Here is a 22,417-nt window from a genome sequence, read left to right as displayed (position 1 = left end):
AATTTTCCTCTGGGTGTGTGCCAGCATAAAGCCAGGCAAGAGTGACTTCTAAGCTGTAGTGTTTTCAGAGTAGTGGCATGAAAAGTGCCAACACTATCAATTAAACAAAGATGGGAATACTGCTCTCCCAGAGCATCAGCTCTGGATCTAGCAGCTGCTTGCTTTACAAATATGAGCAGCTTGTTCTGTTTCAGAGGCTTCTAAGTTTCATAAAGTAGATGGTTTTACAAACAGGACAAGATGTTTCTGAGGTTCTGGTAATGAAGGGAAATACATCTGCTGTCTGATTGCTGAGCTATAAACTGAGTTTTCCACATAAATAATCCTCTCCATCTGTAGCATGATGTGTAGGTGAAAAACATAAGGCTACCAATTCTGCTCTGTAAAATTCAGGCACTGCCTTTATAAATGAATTTCATACAAGGTCTCAGTTCTATTTGTTCCTGACAGAGCAAGGCATATAGCTTTTATACCATAACTGACTAAAACTAGCTGCTCTCCTGAAATGAATACCAATTTTAAGAGTCAGACAATGATCACAGCTGTGCTTAAAATGCACACAAGGTGCATGGCAAGCATCACAAACAACACACTGAAGTGCTCCATTAAAACCTGTCTTGTGTCTTAAAGCATCTTTGATATCTGACCAGTATGAGACAGATCATGAAGTGAAGTATTGAGCAGGGGCACACGTGCTACTATCAGGTGAACTTTATCAGGGTAAGGGAGAGCATGGAGCATTCTACACATCTTAAATAACTACAGAGCTTTTAAGTTCAAGAGCTGCCCACATGGAAAATCTCCTCTACTTGGAAGGAATTTTCTTGCCTCTGCATGGTGTAGTCTCCTTATCAGGTTGCTCAAAGAAGCAGCAAAGAACCAGCAGTCACAATGTGAGAATAATTATGAAGAACAAGTCCTGTTTTGTGGAAGGTATCTCCTAAGATTATCTGCCAGAGGCATCAGACTACTGCATAAAAGCCTATTAAAAAACTCTTGAGAGCTTTTAATCCGTATTTTTCATGAGTAACAAAAATTAACATCTGGAATTTGAGCAAAGGCGGAAAAAGTATTTTTTTTAAATGCTACAGAGCTTAGATATATATTATAGAAGGCAAACACAATCCTCTTTCCTCACATAACTTAAGGGGGAAGGTAATAGCTGTGTCCCTTTTTATGTATGAATAAAGCAGGCACAACACACATACAGAATTCCAGGAGATGCAATTAATCAAAACATCTCAAGGTCACACAGACAAGCTGTTTTCAACCTAGAACACATAGAGCTACATCATTGTTGAGAGTGGTTATATCCTGCAGTTTGCTTGGGAAAGCTCCATGTGATCCTAGCAAAAAAAATTTTGCCCAAGGAGGGACTAAAAATCTGATCCAGTGAAGCTGATTTTGATTCAACTCTGATGGAAAACAACTGGAGACTCAATGGTAGCAGAGGGCCTACAGTGCTCATAATGAGACCCTGATAATAGAATGTAAATGGTATCCTGTGACTAAAAGCAAGAGAAAACACTGCTGCAACTAACTATAAAACATATTTGTCATAATTTAGTGTTATGAATATGGGTTCTCCAGCTTAAAACAAATTCTTTCCAGATGAAGCAGCAAAATAATACAAAAGTATTTTGCTCCAGTGTTCCACCATACATGAATAGAAAAACAATGAGAAGCCAATTTCACAGTGGCTGATGCTATCCTCACAAATAAAATACAATCTGTAATTAAAAAGAAGTAATTGGCACACTACTTAATTACTGCAAAATACATTCTTCAAATAACAATGTGACCTGATGAAATAAGCAGGTTTTAACATGCAAACATCACTTTTCTCCCTCTGCCAAGTGTCTTTAAGAACGATTATTTAGCTTGCAAAATAGCTGCTAGAATTTGACTGGTGTTGGTATAACCTGGCTTCTCCTTAATGTATCTCCAAGATTCCCATTAGCAGCCAACTGACAATGAGTGAAAACAACAAACAGAAAAACATTTATATTCCATTGCACATCAGGAGTGACTGTATGAGGATATAACACAATACCAGAGTTAGTGGAATTCTGCCAGGTGAGAAAGCAAAGTGATCGTTTCCTTCTCTCCATCACCAACAGAGGCACTACACATCCTCCTCCGGGAATATGTTCCCAGTTTTCAAGTTTTGGTACTCAGTGGAGTAGCTTTTTGATACAAATGAAAGGAGAGTGAAAACAAACAGAGGATTTTCTGTTTAAAGATGTATTTTACACTACCTGAAGCTCTCCAGTTCAGAGTTTGACACATTTTAGTTTGATTCACACACAAGATGTTGTCTTCTTCTAATTGTCTGCCTCATTCCAGATGTTACTTCTCTAAAATTGTATTTCAATTGATTATTCAACATTTACTTGTCACCAGTGCAGAAAAGAAACTGCCAAAAATGCAGGTATTTAAATTCTAAGTACAGCATAAAAATTAATGCTGTATGACAGTCATCACAGGATACATCCTCTAAACAACAAAAGGCAGATTTTCCTTATGAAGCAAATCCAACTTGCTTCTTCCATGTTTGTTTTATTAAATAAAACTGTGGCAAGGCTGTCTATCTGAAGTACAATTCACTTTATTAACTCTAATAAAATAAATGGCCTCTGAATGCCAGATGTGAGATGGGACTTGTGCATCCTTGTTTCTTATCAACTCATGTCCTTGAGCTGATTTCACTGTGAGGCAACAGATGCAGACAGAAGAATTGGGAGCAGGAAATAAACTGGGATGTGGGTTAAAAGAGCAATACTCTGCTTTGAGAATATTTGGCCTTGTGATGGTAGTGCCTTTAAACATGTGCTGACCTAAAATCCTATGGTTTAAGGGCACCACGTTGAATTACAAACAGAAAGGGTTTGGCTCTTCACAAATCGCACACTGCTGACCAGCTCTGTGAACAGAAATGCTCACACATCTCCTGTACAGTACAAACTGCCATCAGTGAAGGCTTTGAAACTTCTAACAGGAATTAAATGCGGTCTCACAGAACAACCAACACAGAGTACAGTCAGGAAATTAGGATAACTGCATTTTTTCCAATGGAAAAAAGCTATTTCTGGGGAAATGTCTGGAAGTTTACACAAATGAGCCTCCTAACCTTTCTCTCAGTAAACCTGCTGTTGAATGATTTATGAAAAGAAACTTTCCAGTCAGTGAGGCCCAGAATTCAAAATGTGTTTCTACCTTAACTTTCCCTGTCATCTACATATTAGTCAGAATCAGTAAAAGTGATCTCAGTCGCTGCTGCAGCATTTCACTGAATATTCTGAATTGGAAGGGACCCAAGAGCGTCAAGTCTGATTCTTAAGTGAATGGCCCATACAGAGATCAAACCCACAACCTTTGGTGTTGTTAACAACATGCTCTGACCCACTGAGCTAAAATCAGTCATTGGTTCATGGGAATGGCCTGAAGTTGTGTCAGGGAGGTTTAGGTTGGGTATTGGAAAAAGGTTCTTGCTCCATAGGGTGGTTGGGCACTGGAACAGGCTCCCCAGGGCAGTGGTCACAGCACCAAGCCTGACAGAGCAAGAATTATTTGTATTTGAGCAAGTATTATTATTTATTATTATTTGAGCAAGTATTATTATTTACAACACTCCCAGGCACATGGTGGGATTCTTGGGCTTGTGCTGTGCAGGGTCAGGAGTTGGACTCAATGATCCCTGTGCGTCCCTTCCAACTCAGCAGATTGTGTGATACCACATCCTGGAAAAGGAGTGTTTGAATTCAATTTCAAGCCAGCATCAGAAAGGAACTGTACAGGAGAGAAAAAGCTTAAGCCTTAGCTCTCCTGACCTCGAAGTTCTTGTGTCTGCCAAATATACATTAGCTCTGCTTTTACATTTAATATGAAAAAAGCTGGAGTCCTGTCAGCACCTATTCACTCATGTCTTAAAACAACTAAGGATAAAACACTCAAGAGAATGAACTCAGCCACATTCTCTGCAAACCTCACCTCTCATGCTGGTGCCGGATGCAAGGAGAAACAACCTGGGTGTTATAATGTGAAATGGATAAACACTTCCTTTGACAATCAAAATGAGCATGATCTTCCACAGCAAATACCAGCACACCCCCCACCCTGCAGGTGAACTCAATAATTTCAGACAAATCGGGGATGCTTCAAATCATCCAGAAGAAATGTGAACAGCAGGAGTCCCCCAGTGGTAAAAATACCTCAAAGAAACCTTTTCTTCCTCCCAAATACCACTTTGTACAGCACTTTGGGCAGCAAGCCAAAAACTTGTCTCTAAAAGTAGCTGTAGAGTGATTTAGAGATGCATTTTAGTACTTTTACCACTCTTTAAATATGAACAAAATAATACATTTATTGCACCTTAATAATACATATCTGAGAAGTTAACACCATTAAAAAAATCCCTCTCTAGCTTTCCTGTTGTAGTATAATAAATCATTCCAAATATGCACAGCAATTTCTAGAATTTTATTAAAATGCTTTGCTACAATTGGATAATTTCACACAACAGAAAGTCATTACCAAGAATTAGACCACTGCACTCAGGTACAATCTGGGGAAAAGCTGATTTGTAAAGTAATGCTCTGAAGTACCAACGTTTTCTGAGTTTGAACATTTTTCAAATATTAGAAATACCTTCAAAATTCTGAAAGGCACAAGGAAGGATAAGTGCTAAACCTTAATTCTGTCTGACATGCTCCTCGACAGTCAGATCTTGTTCAACATGGAGCATTTGTGCTTAGGAACATTATGAATTGTCACCCTAATCTACTGGCAACACTTTTCCACAGAAGAACAACCTGCTCAGGAGACAGAGGAGCCATCTATCTGTTACAAGCACTTTGCACATCTCCCATTCTGACAGCTGCAGTGGGCAGCAGCTCTTCTTACCACAATCCAGGTCCAGAATTACTTATTGTATTTCTCAGGCAGGCTAAAGACAGGAACTAGACACTTTGAGTATACTACAAGGCTGAATATTGACTCTTACAATGCAGTCCTTCAATCAGCAGGCATCACTGCTCAAGGGGAGCTAACTGTTGGCTCTGTATTATTCTTTTTACAACAGAATAATTCATTCTGTAACTTGTAAATTACATTTCTCCTCACAGTCTACACTAGATATTGCATACTGCCCGCATTACAGAAATCAGTGATGGCTTTTTTTCTGAAGATCTTACTAGAAACAACTCTACAGAAAACATTGCTATTTGGAATCAATTACTCCTGCCTCCTGTTAGTGTCCTAGCTACAGTCACTTACTGATCATCTTTTAAGCATGATTTTAATTTTTATTATGTCTGTGTAGGATTAAATACATATTTAAAACACTGAGTTAACTAAAAATAATTATTAAAATCAGTATATACAGTTGCAATGCTACAAACACGACTTTGAAAGGCAAAATAGAATAAGGTTTCCTATTTTCTTAGCCTGACAAAATGTTGATATTGAGAAGACTCTTATGGTGACATTTTCTTCCTTAAAGCAGGACCAAAAGTTTGCAACATTTAAATCCTTAACACAACAGGAAGGAGATAAATCTCTTTTTAATAATCTGAGGGGTTTATAAGCTTACTTGCAATTAGCATAAATGAAAGCTAGTATCAGACTGTGTAATTACTGCCCAGCAATGCAGTACCTAAGCCTAAAAATGACAGCTCCACAAGCGCACCCATCCTCTGCCCTGCTAAGGGAGTAATTTAAAGCAGGTAGGAGCAGAGCAGAGTGGCTGCCTGCAGTGGTGTCACAACAAGCCACCTGCTTTCAGAAACATCCCTGTGACATTTGGGATACCCAAATGCCAACACATTTTTAACAGATAAATAAAAACATAAAGCTCAAGCATCACAGTCATTCACTGTTTGTAGTTATGCCATTAAATGTCTTCAATACATTGACAACCTCTCCTCTGAGTCACCATCTCAAGCACAGAGGGAAATGACTGAGAGGACTTCCACAGCTGCGTGGGGAACTACACACAACAAGCTGGGGAGAAAGGGCAACGTTCAGGGATAGAGAACTGAGCTACAGAAATCCTTTTTGTAATTAGCACCTCCTGCAAGGAGGAGAAGGACTGAGCAGGGAATGAAAAATGAACTACTTTCCTTTTCCAGGGCTACCTGAGCCTGTCTCCAGCAGCAGGCTCCCTGCTCTGCCCTGCCCCACTGGCCATGGAGGACTGACAACCCCAGTTTGCAGACAGCTAAGGCATGCGGTACTGCTTTCCTTCAAACAGGAAAATACTAAATTTATTCTCATTTATGCTTTTGAATCTTCCCACAGCTCTCAAAGAAAGGTCAAGGGCATGCAGATAAGATGTTTTTAGTTATACAGCAGAAATGTATTAAAAAACTAAATGCAGCCCCAAGTCAGATTCAAATAGTTCTTTATCTACCAGATTCAAAAACACTGTATGCCTTTCTCTCTAAACATTAACACAGCTAGAGTTAATGAATTTACTTTCTACCCAACCCAAGAAGAGCTGTCTAGGTATTTTTAAAATGTGCAAAAATTAAAAAAAAAAAAACACATCACCAAACACATCACCAAACCCTGTGTTCAACAATTCTCACAACAATTTATAGACAAGATTCATACACTAACACACCACATTTCTTTGCAAGTCTTCTTTAATATTCTGTTGCAAAGGTGGGATGTTTGGCAAGGGGAAAAGGCATCTCACACATCAGCTGCCTTGGGGAATGTTTGCTTAGAAACACACACAGTTTGACCTCTCAGAGGATCAAATCAGTTTACTTCATCAGGTCATGAGTGTTATCAACCACTGCAAGTTTGTGTCTCTATTTCACTGTTTAGGAGACTAAAATTAAGTAATAGATTACAAGAGAAAGAACTGACACCATTTCTCAGTCTATATGGGTTATTTTAAAGCTGTAATTTTCATGACTTTTTTTTATGAGAACACTATAGGCAGTTCTTACCCATGCAATTCTTTAAAGAATTCTGACAAGCAAATTCATCAATTTCTAATAGAATTTCAAATACAGCTGACACCTCGCTGTCTTCAATCATGTCTTGTTTCATAACTGTGTATGTGGAGAAAAGACATGTCTGTCTGGGGCCTAATGGATAACATGATGTACATTCCCGTGGCAATAGAAAATGAACAACAATAAAAATTATAATTTACTCTGCTGTCAGGTGCTGATCCTGTAGGTGTGAAGGAAAGCAAGTAAAGCTGCAGGGACTGAGTTTTGATCTGGTATTGTATTTAAATATTCTGTAGGTGAGATTTAATTGCATCTAATCTGCTCAATAAAATCATCTTTACTGTTATTAATATCCCAGACTTGTGTTATTATATAATCCTAACCTATTTTTTTATGCAGAAATTTTAATCTGCTGCTTAAGTGTTCATTAATGCAAAGCCACTGCTGTGGAGAATACATTCCACTCTATCTGCAAGAGGCAAGAATTCTTTAGAACTACTACCAAATGCTAGCATTGTCTTACTTAACTTTGTTTATGGCTTTATGACAACAAACATCAGCAAAACTTAATCATTAATCCTAAAAATATTCCACCTGGAAAATAAGATGACTCTACGAAGTGCAGTGTCATTTGTAAACACAATGTGGTATCATCCAAACAGTCAAATGCAATACATGTGTTCATATATAACAGCTTTTGGATGGCTCCTTTCTTTCCTGCTTCATTTCTAAATCTGAATAAATAATCTGCATGCCAGCTAACCTAAACGATGAGTTATTTCCCATGCAGAGAATCCTGAGATGCTCAATTATCTCACACAACTGCCAGCCATCAACTGTACTTAATTGCCTGTATGTTTCAAGTCCACTGCATGTTTATTTATATCACTTGCATGACAGACTAGATGTTTTATGAGACCAGAATAAGATGAGATATGTCACAGTCTAATGCTTAGGGATATGACAGAAGCTGTATTTGCTTTTTTTAATCATAATTTTTCAAGGAAATCTAAGTAAATTAAATATCAGTCTCTATCTTCTCTACACCTTGCAGCTCCCAGTGATTTCTTAACCCATAGGACATATTTGAACAAATCTGACAGAGCAATGAATATGAAGTTCTTCCAAATTTTATGAAAAACCACAGTTTTAAACCTGAGTGGACCTGACAAGGCAGGCATGCCTCTGGCTCTGAGCCATTCCAAGAGGGAGTGGGGACCCAGAGTCCTTCAGCACAGGTGTAACACCCAGCCAGCTGCAGCACCTGCTGCCCTGCAGAGCAGAGATGTGGGACACAACTGAGGACCAGGGAAGGGACAGAGGGGCACGCTTGTTTGGTGACAACCGTGTCACAAAAGGGATGGGGAAAAGGGCAGCCAGATTTCTGAGGAGCAGCAAAGTGGAAAACAGAACCACTCCATGCTGCAGGAACAGAGAAAGAAACCCCTGGAGCCCCTGCCGCTGGAGGGGATTTGGTGTGGGAGTCACAAAGAGAGAAGCCGGCAATCCAAGAAGGGAAGGCAGTACGTGGAAAAGGTACGTCAAGGAAGGAGTGAGCTGGGGTTCTCAGCAGTGCTTAACACGAGCCTGACTGCCAGAGCTAAACCCAAAAAACACCTGCACTGGGATGGAGGCGGTGGGACTGGGGAGCAGGAAGAATCCTTGAGCTGTCTGCAGCAGAGGAGGAACAAGGAAACAGCCATTTCTGGGTTTGCTGAAGTGAGCTTTAGTACTGAATTTAGGGTGCAGAATTTAAAAGGAAGAGCTTCTGAACCTCATCAGCTGCATGACAAAATGCTAATGGGAAGATGCATTTTATGGACATCCGAAAGTGATAAAATCATATAACCACTGAATGCAGAAATTCATCTTTATTTATGGGTTTCTATTCAAATTGTTTGATACCTTCAAGTCTCTTTACAGCCTATCATTTCTGCGCATTTCTATGCAGCAAGAGCTATCTCTATGCCATTACACTTTGTGTCATGCCTCTCTCATGTTAAATTTCAAGCTGAGTGCAGATTGTAGAGGACAATAGCCTGACTCTTGGAAAAAATTGTCAAAGCATGGTAGTAACTAAAGAACTGTTCCAAAAATAACTTAATTGTGGTAATGCTGTAACTATACTGACAGCATTATTGCTGCATTAGTTTCATCCATGGAAAATGCAAGGATATAAAAATACTATCAAAAATAACATAAATTACAGAATTACATTTCATGAACAAAACCAGCCATATTTCTAAAAATCAAAGCTGTAAACACATTCCTTTCTAAGGTTAAAACAATATAATGTGCATCTTAAAATAAGAAATGTTAGACACTTATCATAAATAAGGATCTGCCTTGCAATCCAGAAATCATTATTTCATCACACACAAGCATTTTACTCTTAGCATTTTTAACATACTGTCAACTCCTGACAGAAAGCATTGGCTTCTCCAAGACTGTCAAAGATATCTCGGAGAGTCCAATACAAATAGGGTTATTAAAAAAAAAAAAAAAAAAAAAAAAAAAAAAGAGTTAAAAAATATCTTCAGATGTAAAGAGCCAGTGTGCAGAACACCTGCCATGAACTGCACCTTGCTGTGCCATCAAGAGACAGAAAGCTGCAGCATGCTGTTCTTTTGGTTTCACCAGGGAAAACTGCTTTCACACAAGGCATTCTGGAAGCCCTACAAGGAAGGCTGCCACAGAAATCTGCCTACTCGGTGCAGTCCTCTCTTCCACCTTCACAACACCTTTATCACTGAACCAGTGACAACAGTGGGCTCACCACAAGAACCACCAAGCAGCTTCTGCTCACTCTCGCCATGCCACACCTCCAGCTGCCCCATCAGCAGGCTCAGTGTGTCCCACCACTCACCCTGAGACACAGCAGTGTGCAGACACCTGAAAGGGCACAGAACCCAGCCAGCTCAGTGTGTCTGAGGTGCCCAGCAGCCCATGCCTGCTCCTAATCACTGCACCCCTGGAGTGGTGCTGCCTCTCAAAAGACAACCTGATTCTGCTTCCCTCCTCAGCCACCTGATCTCTCCTCGTAATCCCAGCAACACCACTGGCAGCTCCTCTGTCCTCTGCTCCTCTTTCAGAGAAACTCAGGTGCCCCGTAAATGAAGCATAAAGCTGGCCTGTGATGGGCAGCAAGAATACACAGTTTTCTGCCCAAAAATGTATACACCTGTATGTTCATTTAATATCTGACCCACCATACCATAATTGAGGCTTTCCTGCAAAGATGCAGACTAAGGGATGGCAGTTCCATTCTCCAAGGATGTTACTCTGGATAAGATGTGGTTCACTGCATACACTATATATATTTGGTAATAAGGTAGGTACTTTATTACCAAATGGTCATGCTTGTTCAACCAGCTATACCCCAAGACTTCTCTTTGAGGCTTCAGGAAAATACTGCCCAACACTGAGTTTCCTTCAAGACTTCTAACTATTCTCTCTTACTCTGGGCATTAAAGGAGATGCTGAATATTCATGCATAAATGTTTTGTGGTCAATCAGGGGCTTCCTCCTTCCATGGAAAGGATTTCATCTTGTGTCCCATGTTGACACAGGTTGACAAAGCCTAGACTAACAAGCCAAGCAGAAACAATACATTTGCTGAAGCTGTGCATTTTAAGTACTTGAGGAACAAAGACCTTATCTTCTGTTTTACAGCTCTTCAAATAAATTTGCAAAAACGTTCCAATAATCTTACAAGGAAAGCAACATGGACCAAACTGAGGGTATTTACATATTTCTATTTCAAGGCCTGCTGAAGGTAAAGAGCATAGGCACTGCCTTTATAGGCCAGTCAATCAGTTACTTCAGCAAGGTACTTAATTCCCCTCTCATAATCAGATCTAGCTTCAAGAAATACAGAAAACAGGATATTCAAAGAGCTCCTGCAAGCCAACAGTCACCAAAGTGATTTTCTTTTGTGTGAAGTCCAATCTGATTATAAAAATGCAGAAGTGGAAATCAGGAACTGGTATCTATGCACCCTTGATAACTTGTTATCTGCCTGGAACCCAGCCTAGTTGCCTCTGCAAAGAAAATCTGCACTCAGAAATGTCAAAGAACACAAACATTGTACATGCTTAGATTTATTTTTATCAAACTATTTTCATTCTGTTAAACGCAGCTAAGATAGGTGCCTGATTTGTCTGTTTGTTTGTCTTTTGTAACAGGACACAAATTCTCACTGGGGAAAAACAGACTTAGACTGGATATGTGTAAAACCAGTATTAAATATTGGTTCAAGGGCTATTATTTTAATGCATTACCTTATAAAGAAAAATACAGCTTTGTGTGTGACAATGTAGGCTAAATATAAAAAGTTTTTACTTTTCTGTTATCAGAGAGCTCAACCTCACACCAGAAAACCAGAAATAAGCCAAAAAAATACAACAGGAAACAGAATACATCATAATGAAATAAGATTTTGATGTTATGATTACTTCAGTGGGAACAGAATCAGAGTCCTATTAGCCTAATAAAATCTGGTTTATTGTTTGTGAACACGGGTGTATGCATAAGGTAACTAACATGAGCTATCTCGACTCTTTAACTAAGCAGCAATGATATAGGAGGTAAGAGCTAATAAAAGCACTGCAGAGCATTGACAGAAATCAACGTTTTTAATATTTTTTTAATTAAAAATATTTTAAAACTGCCTTTGTAGAAAAGTGGCATCTCATATAATCTTACACAAATTTCACAAAAAGACATAGTGTTAAATTAGAAAAATATGTGGCATCTGAAATACATGCAGATTTAGGAACAGAAACAGGATTAGAGGCCTCAGGCAATGGGAATTGGAGATGTCATACAGTGTTAATTCATGGGAGAAACCACTAATTCACTTGCCATAAACCCCAAAAGGAAAAAGCAGTGAATCTCTTGGCTAGCAGAGAGATTCTAACTTATCTCTTTGATAAACAATATAAAAAATGCCATACATGGATTCTACAAATGAAATGTCTTTTACCAGGTAGGAAAAAAAGAAGTAAATAATAATTAAAATGTCAGGGACTTCTTACCCAGAACACAGGTCTTACATCAGATCAAGAATTATGAAAATTAATAGGGAAACCATTCTTGAATAGAAGAATTTTGGGGGTAATGAAAGTTTTGGGGATATTAATTCACTACGACACAGCTTGTTCTAATTCAACAGAATAAAAGGAGAAGGCACAAGGAGGAGCACACAGATAAGGAAGCTCTGCTTCTCCTAATCATGGGCATTCAGCCTGAAAAGCCCCAACCTTCCTTCCCCACCTCTGATGATGGCAACTTTTCCAAGGAAACAACAGCAGTTGATGTCTTTACCCCAGTCCTGAGAAGAAAAATATAATGGGGAGGAGGCAAATAGGTGCCATCAATACTCAGGGCAGGTTTTATGCTGGGGAGAGGGAATTATTCCCTTATAAAAGCTGTCCCATCCTCAGTAAGGTGTTTTGCACACTGGATTCATTCTTTCCCCACAATCGACTTAGTGATTTGTAAATAAATTATACAAGATGCTTATGAGACTTTGAAAACTCAAAGGAAGTCAGGAAAACTATTGATCAACCTACTCTCCTTCTGAGCAAGGGAGAGATCCTAGAGGGAGACCCAGAGCCATCCTCATGCATCCCACAGAAAGAGCGTAACAGCACACACACACTCACTCCTGAGATTCCAGCACTGCTGACTTTTTAGTCTCAACTTTTTACACCCAATAAAAAGCCACAGTACTGACCATAACTGTTTCTTTCTGCACTTACAGCTTAGTCAGTGGGCAAACCAAACCTGGTAACTTCTTATGCTGAGTTCTAACAGGGAATGATACACTCCAGCAAGAACCCCAACATGCTGTGCTGTCCACTGAATTCCTAGTTTTAATTTAGCAGTTCACTATAATAAATATAAAATGCACCCTTTTCTAAATATAAGCTTCCACATACCTTCTACAACAAAAGATTCACAGAGATTTTAGATCAGGCAGCCTCTCATGAGAACAGCAGAACCAGAACACTCCTTTGACGTAAAATCAGATGAGCCATTTTCTTCCTCTGATTTGCTAACAAAGCAAAAGGAACTTTGCAAGAACAGTTTACTACACTAAGAATAATGGCAAAATAATTAATTTCTACCAGTCTTGTGCTTTAGCAACTAGAAACAAGGCCTAACTAGCAGCATGTAACCAACCAATTCTTCCCAGACTAACAGCAAACACTCAGTTTTAACAAATGTTCTGATTTATGTAGCCTGTTCTTTTAAGATTATTTCTGAACATAATGGATGTAAAAGAAAGAAGATTCACAAAGCTGAACAATGGGATAATGAGCCTATGAACAGCTAGGCAACTTAGAAGTGAATCCATGGGAGGAGAGGATTCTGTCACCCTAAATGCATTGATCTAAATATCCAACTCTTTTTAACACTGAGTATTCTATTTACACCACTTCACAGGCATGGCATAAAGCATTTTATTCAAATGTAGTGGCTCTCCCTTTTCTGTTGAAATGAATGAGACATTTCAGAAACATTACTTTGTTAAATATTTCTACAGGTATGTGCAGCAACATTTCTTATGCAAGATATTTTCTTACAAGGTGCCTGAGATGACCACTATACTGTATCAGCTAATACCAAAACAATAACATATCTTCCAGTTGCAAAGCTCAATGTCAACTACAATACAAATTTAGCTGGCAAACTGTTCTCCAGGTAGTAAAAAGCCACAGACAGCTTTAAGAAGTTACTAATTCAAGCATCTCTCCTTAATGTAGTGTGAAACTCAGAAATTCTGAAACCCAATCAACAGATTTTGCATTTACTGTAGTTGTGACAGAAGTCAATGGCCTTAAATGTTTTCACCTCTCAAAAGTTGCAAAGGTTCAAGCAAAAATGTCTGCTTAGCAAAATCTTTACATCATAATAGCTAACCCAAATCTGTTACCCTCCAAAACTAACACACAAGTTTTCAGCAATTTGAAGAGCTGCTTAACAGGAAGAAATTCACACTCTTGAGGCACAAGCACCACATCTGACATAGTAGTTATAAAAAAATTTCGAACCTAGATATGCTCAAAACAAAAAACAAGACAGCCCCGTCTTTCAACTAGGAAGACTCAATCTTAGTAACAGGTTTAGCCATATATTCCTGATTTTTCTCCTAAATCAACTTATTGATGCTTGAATTAAAGAGAATGTGGCATCCTGTCTCCATTGGGGAAGCAATTTTGAACATCTATCAGAATAGAATTACATCAACTTTAATTGCTTTTAAAAACTCTCCTTCATTTGTCAGGCTTATGTACACTACAAAAGACTTACCTGACACAAAACAGTCATCTCAGCCAATGATTTCCCCTTTTACATACCACAAAAGAAAACTATTGTGATTTTCTACACTACCACAAAAATAAATAAGAAAGGTATTACACAATACCTTTTAATAAATACAAATACCTTTTAATTAATAAATACAAAGACATTACACTTGATACAAGCCCAAGTAATACAGGACCAAAGAACGAGCTTTGTGACATGAAAGGATTAATTGATGCCCTTAATTACACATGACAAACTTTAATGGGAGTGATCACTGCAGCAACATCTATAAACACAATGTCCACATTAGCAGAACACCAGTTATGAAACCCCTGCCAATACTACTTGTACAGGGATTGTTTTGTTTATTTTAATAAAATTTTACCAAATTCTGCTGTATTTACAGAGCTCTGCAAAAAACCTGTAAGGCTGAGGAGCTTTAAATAATATAACATGCAATAGTAACCATGACAATAAGAAAAATGCTTTTGCTAATCTTTTTCTTTCAGCTGACAATACTTCCAAATACTGGTGTTTTTCCTCTAGATGACAACTTTTGTTTGCTGCTCACGATGAATTCTAGGCCTCCCATCCTTGTAAGCCCAAAACTTTTGACCAAGGGAGCAGAAATTTGGGGTGCACTGATAACATGGGATGAGTCCTAACTGTGGTAGGCTGGACATCATCTGTAGGCAACTATATCTTCATTGTTGCTCTGAATTGGTGCATGAAAATTACATTTTTAAGGTAATTATTCTGCAATGGGGAACTTGGGGAAAAAAAAAAAAAAAACAACAAAAAAAAACCAGAAAGGCAACTGTATGATAAGGTATTCCTCTGGAGATCACAAAACTGCAGAGGTATGTTAGAATTTGGGCCCAGCCAGGCTGATCATAAACTTAAGAAAACAGCCTGGAACTCCTCTGCACTGGTTTTGTCTTGGTTTTATATTAAGTTGGAGTTTTAAGCAATAAAAAATAAAAGAAATAAAGATTCTTCAGAGATTTATCTTTGCTCTCCACCATTTCTCCAACAGGCTCACCAAATAGGACAATGCTTTCAAAAGATGTATGGGATAAGGATCTGAACAGCTCTCTACCATTTCTCCAACAGGCTCGCTCACCAAATAGGACAATGCTTTCAAAAGATGTATGGGATAAGGATCTGAAGTCACATATTGGAAAGTGACTAAAGGGACGATTTTCAAAGGCATTAAGATACCTAAAGATGCATTAAGCACTTAAAATTTTCAAAACTGCCTGGGCATCTAACGCCTATTTAAATCACTTAGTCCTTTTTGAAAATCCCAATGGGCAGTTATCTACATTTTATGTGTCTATATGCCTTTGAAAATCTGTACCATTAAATACTTAACAACCTAAGTACCCCTGGCTTTTAATGGGACTTTGAGTCCTAAAAAGTGTAAGTACATCTGAAAATTGGTCAAGCCACTCTCTCTGGTCTTTTTTTCCCCTTTCCTTTAAAGAGGCATCTCCTGATGTTTATCCATAGCATGTCAGCTAAGTAGAGCTTCAGCACTGTCCAACTTACACACTGAGCTGTGCACATTTGATTTGTTTTATGGAGTTAAACAAATAAAAATTCAGAGTACAGACTGTATCCTCAAAAAAGACTTTCTGAAGCTCCTAAAAAGAAATTAAATTCCCATCTGTAACCCCAGTGAACGGCCCCAAAAAAACACGTTTTCAATAAACGTGACCCCACATGAGAACAACTTAGGCTGATAAAGAAGCAACATCATTGTTTAATACTCATGCAACATATTCAAAATACCACAAAAAAGTTCTGAAAGGCAGCCACACAGCAACAAGAAAAAACAGAAAAAGGAGGAAGTTGTGAATAGGCTCTTTAAAAAGGCAGCAATTCCAGAAAAGACATGCTTTCATTCTGAATTTTCTTTTTTTAAAAAAAAAAAAACTGTATGAAACTGTAAAGCATTCCCTTATGCAAGCATTTGAAAGATATATCCTCTGATCTGCTGTAATGTCAATAGGAGGTAACTTGCACTGACCAAATTCCCAAAAAGGAACTGATTTGTAAATTGGGAACTCAGGGAATCAGATTGCCACCTACAGGAAAATTTAGCATTTATTGTCAAGAATGACTCAAAAAGAATACAAATTGCCATCTTGCCAAGCATTCTTTCACTTCAAAACCAATTAGCCTTTTCTTTTGTGCAACTACATCATAAGCTTCCTAAATCCAGGAAGCCATTATAATTTCTTTTTATTTATGAGTACTGCTTGAAAGTTCCATAATTCAATTACAAAATCATGTGATAGTTAAAGAATTTTAAGTCTGCTTACCTGATACCATTGGTGCTAGCCTGAATATGTCTGATAGTCTGCTGTTAACTGGCTCATAAGGGGAATCTTCAAGCAAGTCATTTCCTAAGGATAAAAAATATTTGGATTTTTTTCTTACACATGGATTCAGGATAGGATTTTTTTTTTTTGTTTACTTTTACTCCATAACAGTGAAATGTACTCCCCTTTAATCCCTTTAAAAAGTTTATATGGCTACTTCTCAAAGAATTACCTATAAAAACACCTGAAAGAAGCTAATTGTTTATCCCTGTCACTAGATCTCTCCCTCCTCCCTGGGTAAGGTCATAATTTGCAGAGACAGCCTGTGACATCACAGGACTGTCCCACCTCATGCCAGCAGGAGAGAAGCTGTAGCAAGGATGCTCCTCTTCATTCACCATAACAGCAGAGCTCCTTTTTAGAGAAGCTCAGCTAACAGCCAAAAACTAGCATCGTTGGTATGAAACATTCCTGACAAGATGCTGCTGGAAGAGAAACGTTTTATGGTGTAGAAAATGTCTGTTATTACCCCTAGCACAAAAAATACACAAGGACTCATTAAAACATACACATAAATGAACAGAAAGGGATTGTTTCCCTTTTTGCAGAAGAAACTTAAAAAAAAGTTAAATGGGGAGCACACTGAAGTGAGAGATTGCACCTTCAACTCCAGGGCCACAGCAAGACAGGACTAAAAATGATGTCTCTCATATGAGGACCTGACTGTTCTCAGTAGAATAAGATAAGTCTGCCTTATGAATTTGAATAACAGAACAGTCCTGAGTCAACCACTGTCATATCTCTTCTAACTGGCCAATCTACCTGCTGTAGGAACCATAAACTTTGGTGTTTTTTCTGCCTCAGCATGCCCAGGGAATACTGCTAGTAAATACAGGAAAGGAAAGCATAAACTTTTACTTAATATTTTCTTCACATTATATTTAACTTTCAGCAAACTGACTAAGAAATTAGTTCCAGTGTCCTGTCAGGTGAGTCCTAATGAAGGAGTTTTAACATTATTAGGAAAATGTCTCCAAATGACTGTTTTCGTGGCTCTTGCACATCTTTTGACTGTGGTTGGGGAAGGTCAGCCGGGTCCTTGGGGGAAGCTCTGGCTGTCGCTTTCCCAGCGCAGGAGCGGAGCCGCAGCTGCGCGGGTGCGGACGGGGCACAGCCAGAGCCCGGCCGAGCCGGGAACCCGCACCCTGCCCTGGGGGATCTGCGCTTCGCCACGTACCCTGCAAGCTCTGGTACATGCTCCAGTAAATGCGCAGGCAGTTCTTCTCCTTCTTCATGCCCCTCTTGCAGCGGCAGTTGTACAGGGATTTCTGCTTGAGAGCTTCCATGGCGCTTCTGCATTCGTCCTTCGCCTCCAGGCCCGTGGCCCGGCTGAAGTTGCTCTCTTTGCCGGCTACACACTGCCTCAGTGTCCTGAATTTAGTACTACAGCTCTGCTCCTTCAGACACTGATCGCTGGCTTTCACGCAGTCCAGGCGGTCCCCTCCAGGCAGCCCGCTGACTTCTGCAGACAAAAGTACATCTATGGAGAGCAGCCACAAAGCAACCCGCGCTCTTTGGGGGAGCAGGGTGCGCGGAACCCCAGCTCCAGAGCAGCAGCTGGGAGGCACCGGGCACCTCCTCACGCTGCACATGCGGCCAACCCCAAGGGCAGCACCTTGCAAACCTCCTGGCTTCGTGCTACGCCTTAGGAAAAAGCACCCAGGGTTTCTATGGGCTTAGATCCACTTTCGGGGGAGTCCAAAGAAACAGTATTTTTTTTAACCCTGATGGCTATTTATAAGGAAACACAGAAAGGAAAGAAAACCAGGAGGGATTAATGTGCCTGATAAAACAAGCATTTGTTATTCCACAGATCCACTTTGGTGAAACAAATCAGCTTTCCATTCCAGGGTTTAACTAAGGGGTTAAATATTCAGCCTCACTTTCCACAAGAGCTTTGCTGTAATTTCACTTACATCCAGGAACAGCCCGCTCAGAGAGATAAGTATCCCCGCTGATTGATATTAGCCTGTCTTTGCGTCAGTCACTTTTTAAAGGCTGTGCACATTTTTGCTTATTCTATATGCATAAAGGTAGAATTTGTTACTTCCCCCCCTCCCCATTTCTCTCCACGTATGATGCTTTTGCAGGAGAACAAAGCAAATTGCATTAACTCTCTCCTCTCCATCGTGCCCCCGTCATGCTCCCTCAAACACATGTGGATGGAAACGCAAACCTCTCCTGTGGAAAGGAAACCAGTTTGGGCTGCAAACCACTACCAGTCGGGCAGGCTGCCAGGTTCAGGTGAAGATGTAATCCTTCAGCTGGTCTTGTCATCCCCCACCCTCCCCAGGCAGCCTTATTTTATTTAAATCAAAAGTTTCCCTGTAACTTGCGAGAATCCAATTTAACAAGAGGCTAGACAAGGCAAGTACCGAAGTCTGTAAGCTACAGAGCTTTAAACGTACACCGGGCTAACTGATGTGAGGCAGAGCCATAAAAACTACTGGAAACTTCACTGTTCTGCCTAAACAATAGACTGACAAGCATCAGGCTCCCGGTCCCATAAACCCTATGCTTTGCTTTATGAAGCGATGTGCAGACCGAAATCAGGCATCAGCAACTTACCCACTAAGGGCAAAGCGAAGTACAAGAGAACGAGAAACATCTTGCTGTCTTCGGATGGTTTCCCCAAACGACTTGATGTGTCACAACAAAGATGATCAGCATGTAGATATTCCAATACCGCCGAGGTCTAAAGGCTCCAAGTTCAGATCCATTGAATTCAAGGGGGAAGGAAAAAAAAAAAAAAAGCCACCAAGCAAAAAAAACCCACAACCCCCTCTCCTCTTCACCGCTACCACCACCGGCGGCAGGAGCAGCGACGCAAACGCTGAGCTTTTCCCTTAGATTTCAGGTCTGAGCAACCTGCAGGCACAAGCACTGACTCCAGTGCGGGAGCGAGAGGCGCACGCACGGTCTGTGTGTGTGTCTGTGAGATGTGTGTGAGTGAGCGAGCGGCAGCGGGGCAGCAGCGCCGGTCGCCTCCTTGGGTGGGCAGCGCCTGTTCCCAGGGAGGGACCGAGAGCGCACGGGGGGCGGGAGGGGGGTGCACACACGAGACCCGCAGCGCCCGCCCGCCCCGGGCCCGCAGCCGGGGCCAGCCGCTGGCTGACAGCCCCGCTGATAGCCCCGCTGATAGCCCCGCTGACAGCCCCGAGCCGCGGCTTCCCGAGCCCCCACCCCGGGGCAATTCGCCTCTTCCACCCCCCCGACCGCAACTTTATTGACGCGCCGGGGCCGGGGCCGGGGCGGTGCGCGGGGCGCGCAGGCTGCGCGGAGCGCTCGCCGCCGGGGCGGAGCGGGGGTGGCCGCGCTGCTGGCAGCCAAAGTTTGCCAGGGAAAACTGGGAGGGGCGGGAGGCGCGGCCGCTCCGGTTCCGCCGAGCAAGAGCGGGGCCCCCTCGGCCCCGAGAGCGGCCCCGGCGCTCGGCAGGAGCGGATCCCAGCGGGTGCCGCCGGCACCGGGCAGCCGGGGAGAGGCGGCGGCGGCGCCGCGGGCATGCCCCGCTCCCCGCCCGCCCTTCCTCCCTCCGCGGGGCTCGGCGGTCGCGGCCTCCCCCTGCCGGCCCCGCCGTCCGCCGGGGAAGTCCGGGGCGTCCCGCGGTGGCCCCAGGGCGGCGGGAGCACCGCCCGTCCTTCCCCGCAGCGTCCGCAGGGCGGGCGGGCTCCGCATCCCTGCAGTGCGCGGTGCGGTCCGGCCCTCGGCCGGAGCCCAGCGCAGTGTATCGGCTTCCACTTGGCTCCTGAATAAACAAAGCGAACATATGTCCCATATTCGTGACAGATGGTTCAAACAGCGAACTATTTAGTGGTTTTCCCACAGTTGCTACTATGTACCACTCCCCCGAAACCCAACAAAATGCAATTAGCCTAAAATAGCTTCAGCTTCCAGATTCCTTATTTTCATATGTGGAAAATTTGATTCAGGTGTTTTTATGTTCTGGCTGCAACCAAATGTGTTAAGTTGTTTTGGGTTTGTTTTTTTCTATTTCTAAAAGAGTCAGCATATATGTTCATTGCCAGTTTTGTCAACAAGCTATTTGGCCCGTTCGGCTCAAGGAATTTGCTTCTCCTTGCAATAAATTTTGCCTAAAGGAGTTTGAGCCGCCTCATGAGATGGGAGATGATCAGGCTGGCCACTTTTATAGCAAAAACTGGATGGCAGATGGAGCTAAACTGTTGAAAGGTACTTCAAAACACTTATTTAAAAGCCTAGCATATGCCAGGATATACAGAGAGTACAACATTCATAGAACCCAAATGGAAAGGGCTTATTTTTGTTTGCCTTGCTGTTCGGGTTTTTTTTTTCCCCTCTCTTGCCACTCTTACTTAACAGATGGATTTGCATTTCTACCAAAAAAAAGAACCCCCAAACCCATGACCCACAATAAAAATACAACAAACAAATTCCAACAGAAACCAAAAAACCTGTGTAAATTACTGGTTCTCTCAGTGAAATTGTAATAGTGATATCAACTTGAAACTGATTAAGTCACAAGTTTTGTGGTTTAGTGTTTAATGTGAAGAGGCATATACTATTACATGGTCACGAAGTCTATTATCTGCTGCACATACAAGGATGTAATTGGAGGAACAATGACGATGACCAGATTTCTGGAGTATTTCAGGGTAATGAGAAGGTGCTAAGTTGGTGATAGCGTTGACGACTGGAGACAGCTTCAGCTTTTCAAATCGCTGGTATTTAATGAAACAAGTTGGTCTTCCAAACACTTCAATAGAAATCGAGCTCAGTGATACAGAGAGATGATTACTTCTTCACTGGTAATTTTGACATCATTATGGCACACGATAAGCTCTGTATAGAAGTTATCTGTGTATCTAACACAAAGGTAGCATAATTCTCCTGTCATTTAGAAGCCTAAGTCAAGAATAGCTACAAGATTCTCAGCAGAGGGTAGCAACTGAAAATCAGACTGAAATCCAGGGCACTTTTTACAAAACCATTAATGCATTTATGTTCTGAATACATACATACACACAGACATCTATACACACAAGTTATTTGGCATTTAAACAAGCAACACATTGCAAATCTCTGCATTAATAACTACTTTTACTGCTATAAAACACAGCTTTTGTGGGGTGTTTCCTGTTACAGTAAAACTGAACTCGCGTTTTAAGTGTTAAAAGTGGAATAAAATGTTGCTGACAGCTCAGAAATAACAAAACAGCTGGAAAACATGCATCCAAAAATTCTGAATACTATCTAAACACTCCTCTTGCCAGTATTTTGACTCATCTCAGGAAAACTACCACCCAAATGAAAAAATGTTAAAAGATTTTAATCGAGAAAAAAAGTTTAAAATGCAACCATGCTTGAAAATCAAGATCCACGAAGAAAGTCCATGCTGCATACAGTTCCTCAGAATATCCTCTTTACCAGGACAGTAGGTGGGAGACAGCTCCTTACAAACCACAAGGACATTTTTCCATAGCAGAAATTAGGTGGTTTTTTGTTTTTTTTTTATTTTTCTCTTTCATATATGGAATTATTTATAAATTTCTGTTGCAGACAAAACCTCATAAACCACTTTGTGGCTGGAGTCATAATCCTTTGGGTCTTTGCACAGTGTTTTCCAACTGCCTTTTACTTGCCCTGGGGTAAAATTAAGTCATTGAATGTTTTGCTGTTGATTTCAGTGAAACCAAGGTCTGCCTTACAATTTGTATCTGTCAATCATTCAACTCATGAATCTCTTCAGATAAAAGAAAAGTAAAAGAGTAAGCC

General features: G+C 40.8%; 1 protein-coding gene across 1 annotated transcript in view; it reads right to left on the bottom strand.

Moving 5' to 3' along the window:
* GFRA1 (GDNF family receptor alpha 1) overlaps positions 1-19,768 on the bottom strand; it is a 132,639-nt gene extending 112,871 nt beyond the window's left edge. Inside the window, exons 1-3 of the mRNA XM_041461639.1 lie at positions 19,235-19,768; positions 17,844-18,128; positions 16,607-16,690 (exon numbers count right to left, since the gene is read on the bottom strand). Coding sequence (XP_041317573.1) covers positions 16,607-16,690; positions 17,844-18,128; positions 19,235-19,274 — 409 coding nt within the window. The 5' untranslated portion in view covers positions 19,275-19,768. The remainder of the gene's footprint in view (positions 1-16,606; positions 16,691-17,843; positions 18,129-19,234) is intronic.
* Between the last annotated feature and the right edge of the window lie 2,649 nt (positions 19,769-22,417).

The sequence above is a fragment of the Pyrgilauda ruficollis genome, unplaced genomic scaffold, assembly GCF_017590135.1.
Source record: "Pyrgilauda ruficollis isolate IOZ18807 unplaced genomic scaffold, ASM1759013v1 scaffold15, whole genome shotgun sequence".
NCBI lineage: Eukaryota > Metazoa > Chordata > Aves > Passeriformes > Passeridae > Pyrgilauda > Pyrgilauda ruficollis.
This window is presented reverse-complemented; position numbering and strand designations above follow the sequence as displayed.